Source organism: Guillardia theta, assembly GCF_000315625.1.
Source record: "Guillardia theta CCMP2712 unplaced genomic scaffold GUITHscaffold_14, whole genome shotgun sequence".
NCBI lineage: Eukaryota > Cryptophyceae > Pyrenomonadales > Geminigeraceae > Guillardia > Guillardia theta.
In genome coordinates, this window is record NW_005434660.1 from 751,563 (window position 1) to 768,238 (window position 16,676).

Consider the following 16,676-nt stretch of genomic DNA (forward strand, 5'->3'; position numbering starts at 1 on the left):
GTGCAAACCAACTAAAGTTCTCCCTCCAGGCTATGAAAAGATGTTTCCAACCTCCTCCCCCCTCAACACTGAATCGACGACAAAGTCATGATCCAGTCCGTTGCTTCCTCTCTCTCCGGGAAACAGGATCTCATCTCCTCCTCCCTGGTGTAGACGGGGATGCAGTTCGACCTGTCCACCCAGAGCGCATTCTTTCTCTTGTACGCACACCCATCCACCTTGAACGCCTGGCTGTACCAGCTCGAGTCCGGCAGGTCGAACACGTACAGATCTCCTTGAACTGTCAATCGAGCAAACCCAGCAGCCACGCCCTCGGAGGAGGAGGAGGAGATCTGCATGGGACCGCTGAGAATAGCCTCGTCCCAGGTATTCGCCTCCTCCACGCTCTCTTCTGCCTCAACTGATTGCTCCGTCTCCTGAGCATGTGCAATGGATTCCTCCACCGCAGGCTCTTGAGGGGTAAGCACTGGACCTTCATCATCTGGGGATGGATGGACCTGAACGACATCCTCCGGCGTCTGAGCAGGAGGGCTGTCGCTCGTGAAAGCATGCTGCAAGGCAACAGGAACTGTGCCTTGAGCCTGCATGTGCAAGGTAGCCACGCCAAGGAGGAGGACGAGGGAGGAGATGAGCAGAGCACTCCTGTAGCTGAGCTTGGGGCTCGCTTCTTCCAACACACACCCGTCGAACTTTTCAGACAGAGCCGAGTTGAAAGACTCCTGCTCTATCCTCACCGACTGGACTTTCTTGGCATCGAAAGGAGTGCAGGCAGGGGTTGGGGCAGCAAAACTGCCTCCCAAGGATGAGTCTCTCTTCTTGGCCTTGCCCTCCTTGGCCTTGTCAACATTTGCGTCGATCTGTCCCAGCGCCTTTCTAGAGGAGGATCTCCGACTCAAGGTGGGAGACAGGAAGTTTTCGTCGTTCTCGTCATGGATCGTGAAGTTGTTCACCATTGTCGCAGTCACCGCAGGAAGTCCAGGAAGTTCCGAGGGAGGAGCAGCGAGCGAGTCTTGCAGTTGCTGGAAGGATGCGGAGGCAGCGACGAGGCAGCAGGGGCAGGTGGTGAAAGGCTTCAATTGCCTTCTCCAACGGCGGAAGAAATTCAAAAAGGCGTGTAACGATATCCGAGGTCCGCCCGGCCCGGCGTCCGCGGCCCGGGCCCTCCCGACGACCGTCTCAGTCGGTCACCCGGAGTCATAGACCGGCCCCGGGCTACTTTGATCCTGACTCAGTGATCAGAGTGATACCGGCGCCGTAGGAGGCTCCCGGGAGTCCCGGCTATCAACTCTCCTTAGGCTCCGACTCTCAGGCGCCAACTGCTTGTGCCTTGACCGTACTCAAAGTTAAGCTAACTGAAATCAGTTGCCAGTCTTCAGTACTAGGTGACCACAAGGGGCCTACTACCGGCGCCCGGCGCACGTAAACTTGAAAGCATATTGCCGCGAAGATGCTGCCCGGCGGCCGGTGCGGCGGCGGCCAGCCTGAGGCTCGCCCGGTGTCACCCGGCCCGGCCGGCCCGGCCCCCAGCCGCCCCCTCGGCCCGCGGTTCAAGCCTGGGCCGGGCCGGCCTGGCCGGGCAATGATTCAAGAGTCCGGTCAGCCATGCCGCCACGGATCGGCGACTCACGGTCGGCGACAGTGGGACTTTCAAGTGACAACTTTTGTTAGGCTCAAAAATGACTAAAAATGTTTCCTTTAGAAGTCCGAGGAAGGTCATGGTGAGGTCGGCGGCCATGGCGGCGGCGCTTTTTGCGTCGGTGATGCCCATGGCGTCAGCGTTCCTTCATGGCAGCAGCAGCTCTTTCGTCCGCTCCCTCAGGCAGCACTCGGCCTCGTGCCCTCGTGTGCTCTCATTGTGCGAGAGGAGAGCTCTGTCCCTCAGGAGGCCTCTTGGTCTGCAGATGACGTTTGCGGGAGGAAAGAGCAAGTGGGACGACCCGAACTACGATCCCTCCAAACAGGAGATTGATACTGAAGTCCCTCTCCACATTGCTGCATTCAAGGGCGACGTAGAGGAGGTGAAGAGGCTGCTCAAGGAGGGTGCTGATGTCAATGAAGCGACGGAGACGGGTTGGACTGCGATCATGTGGGCGGCCAGAGGAAAGCGTCCAGAGGCAATGAAGGTGCTGAAAGACGCAGGGGCAGACCTTCTCTTCAAGAACAAGTTTGGTTCCACTGCTCTCCATGCGGCAGCTCACTGGGGGAGCCCTGAAGCAACAACCTTGCTGCTGGGCTGGTTGAAGAAGGACGAGATCGACGTCACAAACGCCTTTGGATGGACTGCCCTCCACTGGGCAGGGAAGGGAGGGCATGCAGAAGCAGCGAAGCTACTGATCGAAGCAGGATCGGACGTGAAGGCCAAGAACATGAAGGGGAACAGCCCCCTGCATGAGGCCTGCCAGCATGGCGGAGCAGACATAGTGAAGGTGAGGAGAGCTTGCCGTGTCCTCATGCGCTCATGTCGTTGTCAACCAGGTGCTCATCGACGGTGGGTGTGAAGTTGACGGTCAGTCTGACGATGGCGAGACGCCGCTGCACAATGCCGCCTACCTTGGCTTCACCGACGCCACGAAAATCCTCCTGAAGGTAAAATACAGCAGAGGTGGTGAGCAAAGGAGGAAGCAGGAATGAGGCGTGGATGGAATTGTGGAGGAGGCAGGAGAAGGAGATAGGATGAAAACAGAGCGATGTGCCGGAGGGTGGAAGGAAAGTGAAAGGGAGAGGAGATTGAGTACAAGGGGACGGGGGGACGGGGGGACGGGGAGGGATGGAGGGGGTTTGAGGCTCTAGAGCAAGTGACTGATATCTGACAGGCCGGAGCGAACCCTGACGCTAGAGACAAGGAAGGAGCGACGCCTCTTTACCGCGCCTCCCGCGGTGGCGATGTGGACGTAAGCTTTCCTTCCTCCGTGTTGTGCTGGACAGGAGGCGAGGGGCGAGCGGAAGGGGAAAGTTGAGAGGGAGGAGGGGAGCTGGGAAGAGCCACATCGAGAGTGAGAGAAAGTAGAGAAGCTGGGAGTTCTGGTCGGGGAGGTCGGGGTGGGGGTGGGGGGTTCATGTAGTGGTGGTGTAGAGGAGCTGATGATGTTTGAGGAGGGGTGCAGAGATCGGAGGATGGAGGGGTTGATAGGGTGGTCCAGGTGGTAGAGATCCTGCTGGATGCAGGAGCCGATCCAAATGTGAAGGCAGAGAATGGATGGACAGCTCTGCATGAGGCGTCGAGATGGGGGAGGAGGTGAGAGGAATGGGTGTCGCGCGCTGGGCGTTAGTGAGCTGGCAGCCCTGTGGTGGAGACGCTGATCGGAGCGGGAGCATCCGTCAACGACAAGAACGAGGATGGGAATACTCCTCTCCACCTCGCGGTGAAGCTTGCGCTGCATGCAGGGTGACTGTGACATGCCCTGAAGGCTCTGTGGGGACGGGCGTGGGATGACGTTGAGGTTACCAACATGTTGCTGGAGGCAGGAGGTGACCCTGGTACGCGCGGCTGCTCGTTAGCGCCTTCATGACAGTGACCGGGATGGCAGAGCTGAGGAACAACTTAGAGGAGCGGCCGCTGGAGATCGCTACAGCAGACGTTGAGGAGGTGGGGAGGGAGGAGGAGGAGGATTGTAAATCTAAGTGACATGTCGCAGGACGAGTATGAAGACTCGGACCTGATCCAAACTCTCATCCGCATCGCCGCCAAGCAATGAGCACTCAGCAGTACTGTGACAGTCTCCTGGGGCCCGGCGATACTTGCGGCAACTGTCGGGACCCGGCGGCATAAGCAATGATACGGTCACCTCACGGCCGCGCCGGCACAAGGCTGATCGAGGACTTCTGCCATCTGCCAAGAGCTCCGTCACATGCCGTTGAACTTTGCTTGAACCCTCCCGACGCCGGACAGCCGCGAGGAGTGACAAGCGGTCCGATGGCGCTTCGAGCTCTTGGTTCGCCCGAGTCGGGCCCGCAGTGCCGGGTGCAGTGCGGCGGGCCGCCAGCCAGTGCCCGGCGCTGGTCCGGGACGGTCCGAGATTTTACGGTTCCGAAGTTCAGTCACGAAGCCTTTCAGCCTCCGCCTGGCAGGCTGAGACCGTCCCCGGGCCCGGGTGTCACACGGTCCCGGCCGTATGGTCTGCCAGGCTGGGCTCGGAGGCACTGTCGTGCCATCAGAGTCTGAGCCGGACCGCCGCGGCGGGAGGCGGCTGAGAAAGTTGTGTTCGTCATTGATTGAATGATCATTCCAGGCTCCGAGGCTGACCGCGGGTGTATTCAATGGCATACTGATCCGATACTCGGACTCCCGGAGAGCCACTATCATATACTGGCCCGCGGCCGTCACTGAGTCACATCATCATCATCCCGGCCGCCCGCCGGCCTCCGAGCCCGGAGTCGGTGGCACCGGGCCGCGCCGCGGTCCCGGATCACTGAGTGTCGGGCCCGGCTGCGCGGCCGCCGGGCCCACGCCGTCCCGGCGCCCGGCCGCACCGGGTTTCAATCATCACGGTGACGCTCGGACTCAGCCGCAGCCTACCGGCGAGGCTTGCAGTGCCGCGCCGTGCGGCGGCCCGCGGCCGCAGTGAGCGGCGGCGGCCCTGTTTTACGCAAGCCTGGCAAGTTCGCGGGCCCGGATATGCCATCGGATGCACCGGGCCAGGGCCGCCGGCCCGGGCACTGATCGGAGTCGACGCCGTCTCGGATCCGATCCCGGCCGGCCCGGCACTCACGGTTTCTCGTACTTCCGAACGTGTCGGAAACTTTCAAAACTTTCAACTTCAAAAAAAATTTACTCAGCGGCGTGGGAGTTGAGTAATCGGCAAGGCTCTACAATTACCCTTTCCCGGCCCGATCACGGTCCTGGCCGGGCGAGTCATGGGTCATCATCGTTGATTAAAAGCGCCATAGCCCCCCATTCACCCCTGTGTTCCTTTCGAGGTACCCCGGTTTCCACGGAAGGGGGGCCGTTAGAACCGATTTAAATTTACAAGTGATTTATTCAAATGGATCTCCTACTATCAAGGAGGCTACCTCGCCAGTGCTGCACCGCTTGATGATTTTTTTTTATTTTAAGATTCGAATCGTTGCGTTGTCACCGCACGTGCCTTTATGACATTCTCAACCACCCCCGCATACAGGTAAGAAATTGTCCAGGGTCACCCCCTCGTGTTTTCGAAGCGAGACTGGCAAATGAAACAAAAAGTTGGCGTGCTGTATCTTCGCGGCAGGCGTCACGGCATGCTAGACTATCCGATAAATGGTATGGCTCTGAGGTAACTGGGGCGCCAACGTTCTTTGGATAGTGCGGAAGGTCTCGAAAAATCAATTTTTGTTGGGGCGAAAATGAAGCAAACTTGAGTGATTATTTTAGGTTACTGTGATCGGTATTAAGTCAACAGGCCAAACGCACCCCCACGCGGTTGTGACGTGAGCCCAGTTAAATCTGCGATAGAATTCTATAAATGTTTCAATATTTGTGGGCCTTCACTACGCTTTGTTTTGTAGATTCCCATACATGAAAACACTTTTTTTATTGCAAAACTAATGTTTTTCGTCAAGATGACTGTAAAATGCTGACCCTCCAGTGCATCGTAGAGTCAGCTCTTGGGGGTAGGGTCACTTGCATTAGAAATTGGGGGTGGGTGGTGGGAGGATCAGGTAAAAGGGGGGCAGATTATTCGGTCACGTGTCGGAGTTTTTTCTTTCTTCTCGGGATGTTTCCAACAAAATCGACGAGGGTTCTCGCAGATTGCAAACAGAAAATAGTTTCAAAACTTATTTCAAATGTTCGTGTAACAACCCAATTTGTTTCTGTCAAGAGCGACGGTGTAAGGACAGTTTTTCCAAATAATTTGAATTTTTCAAATTGATTATTCCAACTTTCTGGTCCAACATCCTAGTGAGGCGAAATCCTCTCTGCCTTACAGGATTAGGGCGGATGTAGGGGTGGGGTACCACAACTGCTTGCCTGCACTACGGGGTACTCAGATTGTATTTTAGTACAGGGTGTGTGGTGGGGGTACCCACCAGGGATCAGTGTTTTTTTCTAGTTGTGTAGAATCAGGACGTACCCCTGTCCACAGTGTAGTCCACCCACCCTTCTCCTGAATTTCCTATAGCCTACCCCTGTACACTAGTCTTGACTACCCCTCGTTGCCCAATACGCCTGCTTCGAGCACTGCTAACCTGTTCCCACCCTAACTCCTTTATAACTCTCGTCCCTCGGACCCACCACCCCCTTGATTGAAGTTTGAGCCAACACCACCCCCATCCCCTATACCCATGGACCAAGAAGCCCCACTATGCAACTATGGCTAGTCTATTCTCCACCCCACCCCCAGATTTCTGGAATGTCTGTTTTACTCATTTTCCCCCCTTTTCTCATTTTAGCCCCCACATCACATGCGCAGCCCATTAACCACCCTACTCTCGTTCATGATCACCCCCCTTCTAAAATCACATTTCGTGTACCCCTACCCCTAATATTTCATCCCCACCCGTGTGTTTCCCATACATAATTGAACAATTGAGAGATTGATTTGTCCCTTTTTGGCCACCACCGGTACCATTGGACAAGTACCCCTCAGAATGGATCATCATGACAATTTACCCCTATCACCCCTACTGTACTCTTAAAGCACCCCACCCGCCCCCTATTTGAACCACCACTGCATGCGCCATACACCTTTGTACCAAAACTTTTTTTTGGCACCGGTCCTTACGTATGAGAACAAAGGAGTGTTTGTAGGGGTGGGTGGTTCAACGTACCCCGACAACAATGGATTTTCGGATGATCTACACGATTGTGTTCACCACCCCACCCTACGTGCTTCACGTACCACCCATCTAAATTCACTACCCCCTGGATCTCCTCCTACCCTACCCCGATGATCCTCATCAATTACCCACCCTAGCTCAAAGAAATCCTGCACCACCCTCCCCTAACATGCTGACTGATCACCCCACCCCACTGTTCCCTGACCCAGTCTTGATTTCGTCTCATGCCCGATCACTGACACAAAACACCGGTACTTATGCCTTCATAATCACCGGTTATAATTAGTTTCGGAGGACCCCACCCCATGTGCATCCCTACAAACCAAAATCCCGACCACCTCAAGATAACACTCTGATCAGGTGATGTGGTGTGGGTGGGGGAGGGTATACACCACCACCCCCCTAGGGTTCCACAGAGTACCCACCCATTGCAGTACAACCCCCGTCCCCCGTTTTCTTGTCCTCGCCCCCATCCTCAACAAGCCGCACGTCCTAACCCTGTTTACCTCCTCTTCCTCTCTTTGACTGACCTTCCATCCTTTCTCCTCCCTGTACCTACCGCTCCTCGCTGTTCCTCCTTGCTCCTTCCCGCTCCTCCTTGCTCGCCTCCGCATCTCGCTTCATTCTTCTTTCGAAGGACACAGAGCTAGGCTCGTGCATTCCTACTCTTCAGTTTGTGCACTGGAGTTCAAACACTCCCGTGCAGCCGGCGCGTTTTCCTGTACTGTATGTCATCAGCGCTCAACAAAAGACAACCTAAAGCGAAAGAGGGAATGTCTTATGCGATGTCGAAGAAGTCAAAGTGCCTTGTAAATGCCTCAAAAGGTGAGGGTTGCTCTGTTCTGTAACGTTTGCTCTTGCTTATTTGTTGGCTGCAGTGTCCAAGCCGAAAGGAAGCATGGACAAGATCAAGGCATCAGCTGCTCCTCTTGCCACACAGAACAGAAGGAAAGGCTGTAACGCACCTGTGGAGTCGCCAACCTGCGAGGACGAGGAGATGGCAGGAGGAGCTAACGTCTCTGCCAACCACAACAAGTGCGATCCCTTGTGTCTTGTGCTGATGCAGCTCCCTCACGCTGTTACTCAGGTACTGCCACTTCTGCCAGCACGTCAAAGTCCGTGCGAGCTCCATGCTGGCCTGCGAGAACCCCGAGTGCTGCCGGAGGTTCTGCGAGCACTGCCTGCTTACCCACCTGAACGAGGACGTGGACCCCATGTCGAGTGACGCCTGGTCGATCTCCAACGGCAAGGTGAGCTCTCTTTCCTCCACCACCACCACCTCCTCCTCCTCCTCCACCACCACCACCACCACCGCCACCCTCCTGACGTGTTGCTCATCAGCCTGTCTGGAGCTGCCCCATCTGTCGCAACAAGTGCTGCTGCAGCGTCACGGACTGCACGGCGGATCATAGGCATTGCAAGGCATACAGATATCGCAGGAGGCGAGCAGAGCTGGCGTCGAAGAGGATGGCGGCAGTGGCGGACAAGAGGGTGAAGAAGACCATCACCAAGCCCAAGACGCCGACCATGGCGAGGCCAACCATCTCCCTCTTCGGACATCGCTCTTCCAGCTCGTCGAGCATCGACACGCCACCTGCCTGGGCCTCGGGCTCGCACCTCAGTGACGCCTGGACATCCCGCAAGGAGGCGATGAAGACGCATGGAGGGGAGGAGGCAGACTCGGACGTGCTCTCACCGGTTGATTCGGTGGTGGCCAGCCCAAGGGACTCGGTGAGAAACCTCAAGGAGGCCAGGAAGGAGACGGACGCGCTGGGGATCTGGCAGCCCATCCATGACGGAGGGGAAGCGAACTTTGATGAGGGCCACCCCTTCTTCGAGGAGAAGGAGGCTGCGGACATGGAAGATGGGGATCAGTTCGGGGAGATGAATGAACAGGACATGTTCGGTAGCATGTACGGCCACATGTGCCCGATGCCTGACGACTACGAGTCTGCAATGTCGGATGTGACGTCTGACCTTTGGTCGGACCCAACGCTGAGCAGCGAGAAAGAGTTTGTGAAACTGGAGGACGGCGAGTTGGACGAGGCTCAATGGCTGAGGAAGACTTACGAGACTGTTTATAACCCCGCTGCTCGACAGCGGGCGCTGCAGAATCTCATGTCGTGTATAGGAGGAAAGGCGAGAGAGGCGGCTGTCAACGACGGACCCAGGAAATGCACGGTCATGTACGATTTTGTGTAGAGGGGACCAGTAGGGGGGGCAGGGGTTGTTATTATTTGTTTGTGTTGAGATCGGACGATCTCCTGTTACTGCTAAGAGAGCATGCAACAAGCTGCATGTTAAGTATGAACCAGTGATATATAACTTTAAGCTGTATAACTTATAAAAAGTGCTAACAATGAAATAGAAAACATGTACTCTTAGTCTGATCCGCACAATCGGGGAAAGCTACGCATCTCTGGACGACTAAAAAGCTTATCGTGACAAAAACGATCTCGCACTTTGCTCCGAGACTGTGTGTCAGGTTATGAGTTGTGAGCTAATCAAAGTGCGTGTGAACAGTTCCTTTCATTTCACCAAGTGAGTCTAGCTGAAATTATCTACACGGTGGAGAGATCCTTCTCTTTGGCCTGCAAAAATCAAGTCAGCGTGCAAAAATCAAGTCAGCGTTTTGTCCTCCTCCTCTCCCTCCCCTCTCCCCCTTTTTTCTCCTCCTCCTCCTCCTCAGAGCGATCTCTAAAGAGTGTCACCGCGCAGAGGTTGTCGATTTCTTTGGATGAGCTGTCCGTAAGCTTCTGGATGTCGTCCTGCATCGAAATCAGAGCAGGGAGCAGCAGGCAGGAGACAGAGAGCAGAGGAGGGAGGAGTAAAGAACGAGAAGAAGAGCATGCAAAGTCGAGAGCGTAGGGGGAGGAGCAGTAAGATTTGCAAGAGTTGGACAGTGTGAGGAGGGAGAGCAGGATCGTGAGTTGGCGATCATGCAGGACCTGAGTAGACTTGGACTGGTCTTCTGAGACAACGCTGTCCTTCTCCAGCTTCTTCACCGCATCAACCCCTGTCCTCCTGATGTTCCTCAAGGCGACCTGACGAGCACAGAAGATGTGAGGAGAGCAGGGAGGAGAGGAAAGCTTTGGGAGGACGAGGAGACAAAGGGAAGGGAGCGTGGGGACTGAAGAAATGAGGTAGGCAAGGAGAGGGGGGAAAGAGACCCTGAACAAGTAGAAGAAGAAAGGGGAGGTAGCAAGGAGGAGACAGAGAAGACGAGGAAGGGGAGGAGAGTGAAGAAGGAGGAATGCAGGATTGCTCCGACCTTTCCTTCCTCTGCGACATTCTTAGCCTGTTTGACGTAGTTCTGCCTTGTCTCAGCAGTGAGCGGGGGGATGGAGATGCGGATGATGGCGCCGTCGTTGTTGGGGTTGAGACCAAGGTCAGACGCCATGATCGCCTTCTCGATATTCTCTGGATGAGTCGTGAGTGACAACGGTATCAGGTAGGATGAAGATTAAACAGCGGATCACGGGCCACGAGGGAGGGGGGGATAGGGGATGAGGGAGGGAGGGGAGGGAGGGGAGGGAGGGGAGGGGAGGGGAGGGTGGAAGAATCTAGATTACTGAGAGCGCTCTTCTCGAACGGATCGATGGAGATCATGGAGGCACTTTGGATCTGAATGGAAGCAATCTGCTAGATGGATCAATTCTTGTTTCCCCTCCTCTACTCCTGCACCTTCTTTGCCCATCCTCACGCATCCTTCCCCCTCCTCTCCTCCTCCTCCTTCCCCCTACTTTCTCTGCTCCTGACTGTCCTCACTCTACCTGTGGCAAGGGAGTAGGAACGTCGTAGTAATCGACAAGAACTTTGTCGAAAATGTTGGGAGACGGTCGGCCAGTGCGGATGGTGGCAAGTGCCTCGCGAGTGTTTTCAACCGTTTTCTTCATCTTCTCCTTCACCCCATTGATGATCTGAAACGCAAGTCAGACCTGCTCGTGCTCCCGCTCCCGCTCCCGCTCCTCGTTCTCGTCCTTGTTCTCGCCCTCCTGCTCCTCCTCCTCCTGCCCCCCCTGCTCTTTTGCTTTTCTCTTTTGCTTACCGTCTTGACATCTCCACCCTTGACGTCAGTGTCAACCTGAGCAGAGACAGCCAAATCAGTGGTGGCAAAAATATAAAAATGTGAGGGGGAGGCCAGAAAGGACTAGGCAAAGAAAGCAAGAGGAAAAGAAAGGAGGAAGAAGAGCAACAACAAGACGTAGAGGAGGGGACAGAGCATTCGAATCAGCTACAGTAGAGAGCAAAAACCTTCTCCATCTTGACTTCAGCCACAGCGTCGCCTCCTCCCTTCCCACCCTTCCCCTTGGTCTCTTTCTTCCCCTTGGCCATCATCACCAGGCTCGATGCTCTTCTGGGCTCGGCAAACTTGGGAGCAAAGCTAGACAGCGGAGCATGAGGCAGGAAAGAAGATGAGGGGGACTGAAAGAGGGAGGCTAGAGACGAAGGGAAGGTGATGAAGAAGGGGGTGGGGGTGCGGGGATGGATGGGGGGAGGGGGGTACCACGCATTTGGTCTCAGCGGCATGCCCGTTAGAGAGGATTTGGCACCAAAAGAAGATCGTAGAGCAGGAGAAACCTGAGAATCATGTCAGACAGCATGATACAATGTCAATGATACAAGAATGTACGTGATAAATCAATTAGTGGTTGAAGATTATGAGCATCAGAGGTCAACCAACATGAACAAGGAAGGGAGGATCATCATACTTCTTTGACTGTCTCGTCATGTGGTACAACATCGTGAGACGAAATGGTGTGGTAAGTGTCAAGCACATGGCAAAACTCCACTAGCGACCTCTCTCTCACGATCGGCACTCTTCAACCTCTCCTCTCTTCCATGAGATCACCCCCTCCGCCTTGCACCCGAACTTCACTCGTTCTTAACATGACGATAAGAAATCCTTCTCCTTCTTGCGTGATGGCGACCTCCGACCTAACTTGCTACATCCTCCCAGTGCCCCTGGCTCCTGGCATATCCCCTTTCCTCAACATGATACATCACGGTAAGTATCTCCGCGATCTCACTCTCCCGACTCCTCCTCTCAGCTGGTGTGATCAAATTATCGTTTCCTCCTCCTCCATTCTCTCACCTCCATGCATGGCGCATATGCGAGCGATAGCGTGACCAGAGCTCCTGCCACCATGGCGGCCGCTTTGATGGATTATCGTCGAACTCCAAGAAAGGGGTTGTCGATAGATCAGGGAAAGAGGGGTAGGGTCCCTCTCTTGGTTCTTCAGGTGGTAGGGGGTACATTGTCTATGGGTAGGGTGGTAAAACAACAAGGAATTTGATGGTAATACGAGGGTACCACGTTATAAACTATTGAGTGGATTGCCGGGTGGGTCCTACAAACTTTGGGTGGTCGGAGAGGACAGGGGGTAGGGGTTATGAGACGGAAGATGTGTGGTGTAAAACAACGAAAAATGAAAGAAAAACAAAAAAAAGTTAGCTGGAGGACTGGGAGTCAGTTGCACCACTACTATTTCATTCATGGCGTTGGCGAGGATGCGCCTCTTCGGCGCCATGCGCAGAATGTCGACCACAGCTGAGGTGAGAGGGTGAGGACGAGGGGGACGAGGAGGACGAGAACGAGGAGGACGAGGAGGACGAGGAGGACGAGGACGAGAAGGAGAAGGAGGAGGACGAGTAGGACGAGGAGGACGAGGAGGACGAGGACGAGGATGAAGACGAGGAGGTCGCCGGAGGACGAGGACAAAGAACATGACGAGCACTAGGGGAGAAGAATGAACACAGAAGGAGAGGTGTAGAAAGATAAAAAAGATCGATGAAATCAGAACAATGCATGCAGCACGGGTTGTGAAGTGTTCAGAGCAGCATGGAATACAGCGGAAGACATGGTAGAGGAATGGGAGAAGGCGCAAAGGAGATAAAGAGAGGAATGGAGAGGATGATCAGGGAGCGGCATGGAGGCACACAGAACAACATCAAGAGGAGAATCTCAATAGGAAGTAGAAGGGAGGCATGCCGATAAGATTTTGTCTTTCAGAAGCTGGTTACAGTGGAGATGAAGTCATCCAAAGTTGCGATCGTCAGAATGAACAGGCCGCCTGTCAATGCACTCAGCAAGGACCTCATGCATGGACTCAGGCGAACTATTTGTGATCTTGAGGATAATGACGTCAAGGGAATCGTCCTCACCTCGTCATCCAAAGTGTTCTGCGCTGGACTCGACCTTGCGGAGCTCCTGAACCCAACACAAGAGTTCGTCTCGTCCTTCTGGAAGGAGCTCCAGGGCCTCTGGATCACGCTGTACAGCTCGAGACTGGTGACGGTTGCCGCTGTCAACGGAGCAGCGCCCGCCGCTGGCTGCATGCTGGCCTTGTCTTGCGACTACCGGATGATGTCGAGCAAGAACGTGATTGGAATGAACGAGACCAAGTTCGGGCTGTTCCCTCCTCCCTGGTTCGTTGAGCTGATGGCCGACACCGTGGGCCGGCGAAAGGCCGAGATGCTCCTGCTGCAGGGCACTCTCCTCTCGGTGAGCCCTGCCCCTCTCCCCTCTCCCCCCTGCTGACCTTCAGCTGGGTGTGCTGAGCAGACCGAGGACGCGCTGGCATGCGGCATGATCGACCAGATTGTGGAGAGTGAGAGGCTAGTGGACGCTGCCTGCGAGTATGCGGAGAAGGTCGTCAAGTCGACTGACCGAAAGGTGAGTCAGCACCTCCTCCTCCCTCGCGTCCCATCCTGTGGTGCTCAATCGCAACGTGGCTGGCAGGCTTACCAGACGACGAAGGAGTCGTTAAGGGCGCGTGCTACGAACGACCTGCTCAAAGTTCGTCTCCCTCCAGATGCCTGTGGCCTGCCTGACGACCTCTCCTCCTGCTAGATCCAAGAAGAGGAGCAGCGGATTTTCTCGCAATTGTTCACGAGTCCCAACATCCAGGACAAGATAGCCAAGTGCTCCTCTTTCTCCTTGTTGGCAACTCCCCACCTGATTGTGCCGGCAGGTATGTTGAGTCCCTCAAGTCAAAGTGATCGGGTTCATCCCGGTCCCATTCAACCGTCGACCGAATAGCAGCAAACCGTTGAAACCGTCGGACTGACCTCAGCGTCTCGGCCCCGGACTCGGACTCGGGCGGCTGGCTCTGCTCAGCTGGCTGACCTCCGGGAGTCCGCCGCGCCGCGGCGGCGGCGGCTCCGGGCGGGGGCCGCCGGTAGTGTGACTCCGGAAACGGCGCGCCGCGACGCCGGGGCCGGGACCGTGACGGCGGCGCTTGATGGCCGGGCAGTGAGTCCCGGCGGGCCGTCGCCCGGCCGGGAACTTGAACTTGGGTCCGACCTCAGCAGCCCGGCCGCACCGTGCCCTGATTGCCCGGCCGCCGATCATCATGGCAGCCCGGCCGGCCCCGGCTGTGATGACCAGTGGTTTGGAAACTGAAAGCCTCGCTGAGTAGCGGCTCCGAATCAGTAACTAATAAAGTGCGCTGACTCTGCTTTGAGCCGTGGCCCGTCCGAGCCTGCCAGGATCCGGGCCGAGAGTCGGACTCAGTTGGCCCGGGCCCGCCGGTTTAGATCGCCGGCCCGGGGTCACAAGTTTAGGTAACGAGATTGCTTCCTCTGATCTTGGCTCTATTGCCTGACAGCGAACGTTGAGTAAAGGTGTAGCGGAAATGGCGGGAGAGCGGAGGAGGAAGAGGAGGAGGAGAGGCAGCGGAGGCGCAATGGACCGCGCGCTGTTCCCTTCTCATCCCATCCAGTGTGCTGTTTGATCCAGAAGCTGCTCGCTTGCTGCTGCGACCTTGTCTTCTTCCTGTTTTCTCTGGCTTCGTGAGATCTTCGTTTCCGTTCTGCAGGTGGTGTTGTATGCCTGCTTCCCCCTTTGCTCCGACACGAGTTGTCACGATCATTGACATCTGATGCTGAGACAAGTTGGTAGAGGAAGAAGCCCTCAGATGTTCGGTAGGGGAACTGAGGAAGAGCGAGTTACTCTGGGGGTTAAGTAGTGGAGCACAGGTTTTTTGTAAAAGTAGCGTCAGGTTGTTGCGTATTGCACATGCGTGTATGAGTGAACACTTCTGCTAATTTCATGGAGGTTATGTGCAAAAGGTGGCTCGGGGAGATGCTGCTTCCTGCTGCTTGCTGCGGAGGAGGAGAGACTGAACGACGTGTTTAGGTCCTGAACAAGAATGCCTGCGCTCAAAAGAGGCGAATATGTCGATGTGTACAACGACGCGCTGTTTATTGTCGGTGGCACCATAGCATTTCTCCTGGCAATTCTCTCCCTTTCCTTGAAGATGGATATAGTGACATACTTGATTTTGTTAGACGAGGTACATCCTGATTAATCTCTTCTTCCGCCCCCTTGCCATTGCGGTGATGGACAAGAACAGCTCCAAGAAGGAGGTGCAGTGCTGAAGTTGTTTCTGACGTACTCGGTCATCTGATTCCTTGCGCAGCTCGCAAAGTTCACCAAGTATGCATGGCACCTGCTGACGTACATCTGCCTGTGGATCTGGGGCTTCGCGGTCGCTTGCATGCCCATCTCTGCATCCTGCCTAACGCCTGGACAGATCATGATGGAATCAGACTGGTCTTTCTTCAGGACGTGGGACATCGACCTGATCTGGAAGGGATACCCCCATCCTGCTCCAGAGAAGCTGATGTGCAAGTACTTTATGATGACCCAGGTCGCTCTCGCTGAGCCTTCGTGCCACACCGGCTGACGGCTTCCTCCTCCTCCTCCTCCTCCTCCTCCTCCTCCTCCTCCTCCTCCTCCTCCTCCTCCTCCTCCTCCTCCTCCTCCTCCTCCTCCTCCTCAGGTCTCGTGGTATATTCATGGGTTCTTCGAGAGCCTCATCGTAGACGCCGGGCGCTCAGACTTCATCCTGATGGTAATCCATCACGTCCTCGCGTCGGTGCTCCTCTGCGGGGCCTTTTGGGGGAATGCGCACCGAGTCGCCGTCACGGTCTGCGTCGAGCAGGTGAAGAGGCTGCTGCTGCTGCTGCTGCTGCTGCTGCTGCTGCTGCTGCTGCTGCTGCTGCTGCTGCTGCTGCTGCTGCTGCTGCTGCTGCTGCTGCTGCTGCTGCTGCTGCTGCTGCTGCTGCTGCTGCTGCTGCTGCTGCTGCTGCTGCTGCTGCTGCTGCTGCTGCTGCTGCTGCTGCTGCTGCTGCTGCTGCTGCTGCTGCTGCTGCTGCTGCTGACTGCGTCGTTGGTGACCCTGAGGTCTCTAGGACATCTCGGACATCTTCCTCTACTTCAGCAAGATGATCCAGAAGGTGACAGCGAGTTTGTCAATGGCTCTTTGCGCTGCACTGGATGCTGACCCCGCCCGTGCGACAGTCTGCCAGAATACCTGCGCTCCAGAACACATACCTCCACGGCTTCCTCATATGGCAACTCCTCGTAGTGTGGTGGTGGTGCGCTGATGCTCCTCCTCGCACCCTCTACCTCCTGACCCTCCTGCAGCACCCGCGTCGGATTCTTGGGCCTTATGGTCCTCCGCTGCCTACAGATCATCGGGCCGCTCGGCCTCATCACACCGTTCGGCAAGGACATGGATCTGCTCTCCATGTACCTCATCGTGTCCCTCGGCTTCTTCTGGGTCATGCAGGTGCGTTGGCCCGGCAGCGGGACCGTGGCTGGATCGGCCGGTGACAGTGATATGTCTCCAGTTGTTCTGGGGTCTTGGGCTCGTCAAGATGTGCTACACCCAGTTCAGCGCCGGGGTCATCCATGACATCTTCCACGACCAGAAGCACCCGCACAAGGGCGGCGATAAGCGCAAGGGGAACTGAGTTGCTGACTCCCCTCGCCGTCGTCATTAGACAGCAAATCCCAGGTTTGTCTTGTAGTTTTTTAGCAATAACAGGTAGACGCGTCATGTCGAAATAGAATACACAAGTCCTGCAGGCTCTACACAAAGAGTTCCTGAGTACCATCCTCGCTTGTCTGC

The 16,676-nt window shown here is 55.8% G+C and overlaps 7 protein-coding genes across 7 annotated transcripts; 5 read left to right on the top strand and 2 right to left on the bottom strand.

Moving 5' to 3' along the window:
• Positions 1–62: 62 nt before the first annotated feature.
• Positions 63–953, bottom strand: GUITHDRAFT_135240 (hypothetical protein; the record flags this gene model as incomplete). The annotated part of the gene is made up of 1 exon (XM_005837537.1): positions 63–953. One exon carries the CDS (start codon positions 951–953, stop codon positions 63–65), a length of 891 nt encoding a protein of 296 aa, XP_005837594.1.
• Positions 954–1,967: 1,014 nt separating this feature from the next.
• Positions 1,968–2,207, top strand: GUITHDRAFT_40740 (hypothetical protein; the record flags this gene model as incomplete). The annotated part of the gene is made up of 1 exon (XM_005837538.1): positions 1,968–2,207. A coding segment is annotated over one exon (240 nt), but the record flags the coding sequence as incomplete, so codon positions are not given.
• Positions 2,208–2,285: 78 nt separating this feature from the next.
• On the top strand, positions 2,286–2,583 carry GUITHDRAFT_59653 (hypothetical protein; the record flags this gene model as incomplete). The annotated part of the gene is made up of 2 exons (XM_005837539.1): positions 2,286–2,426; positions 2,476–2,583. Coding segments are annotated over 2 exons (249 nt in total), but the record flags the coding sequence as incomplete, so codon positions are not given.
• Positions 2,584–7,363: 4,780 nt separating this feature from the next.
• On the top strand, positions 7,364–8,958 carry GUITHDRAFT_161842 (hypothetical protein; the record flags this gene model as incomplete). Its single annotated transcript, XM_005837540.1, is given in 4 exon segments — positions 7,364–7,581; positions 7,635–7,843; positions 7,863–8,006; positions 8,098–8,958. 4 exon segments carry the CDS (start codon positions 7,485–7,487, stop codon positions 8,956–8,958), a joined length of 1,311 nt encoding a protein of 436 aa, XP_005837597.1. The 5' UTR covers positions 7,364–7,484.
• A 359-nt stretch (positions 8,959–9,317) lies between these two features.
• On the bottom strand, positions 9,318–11,905 carry GUITHDRAFT_157295 (hypothetical protein; the record flags this gene model as incomplete). The annotated part of the gene is made up of 7 exons (XM_005837541.1): positions 9,318–9,347; positions 9,468–9,524; positions 9,705–9,800; positions 10,028–10,176; positions 10,329–10,395; positions 10,530–10,676; positions 11,903–11,905. 7 exons carry the CDS (start codon positions 11,903–11,905, stop codon positions 9,318–9,320), a joined length of 549 nt encoding a protein of 182 aa, XP_005837598.1.
• Positions 11,906–12,775: 870 nt separating this feature from the next.
• Positions 12,776–13,366, top strand: GUITHDRAFT_55595 (hypothetical protein; the record flags this gene model as incomplete). Its single annotated transcript, XM_005837542.1, has 2 exons — positions 12,776–13,261; positions 13,322–13,366. Coding segments are annotated over 2 exons (531 nt in total), but the record flags the coding sequence as incomplete, so codon positions are not given.
• Positions 13,367–14,909: 1,543 nt separating this feature from the next.
• GUITHDRAFT_161843 (hypothetical protein) lies at positions 14,910–16,638 on the top strand (the record flags this gene model as incomplete). Its single annotated transcript, XM_005837543.1, has 8 exons — positions 14,910–15,026; positions 15,049–15,126; positions 15,180–15,410; positions 15,543–15,704; positions 15,955–15,999; positions 16,064–16,140; positions 16,190–16,334; positions 16,396–16,638. The coding sequence occupies 8 exons, from the start codon at positions 14,910–14,912 to the stop codon at positions 16,516–16,518; spliced, it is 978 nt and encodes a 325-aa protein (XP_005837600.1). The 3' UTR covers positions 16,519–16,638.
• Between the last annotated feature and the right edge of the window lie 38 nt (positions 16,639–16,676).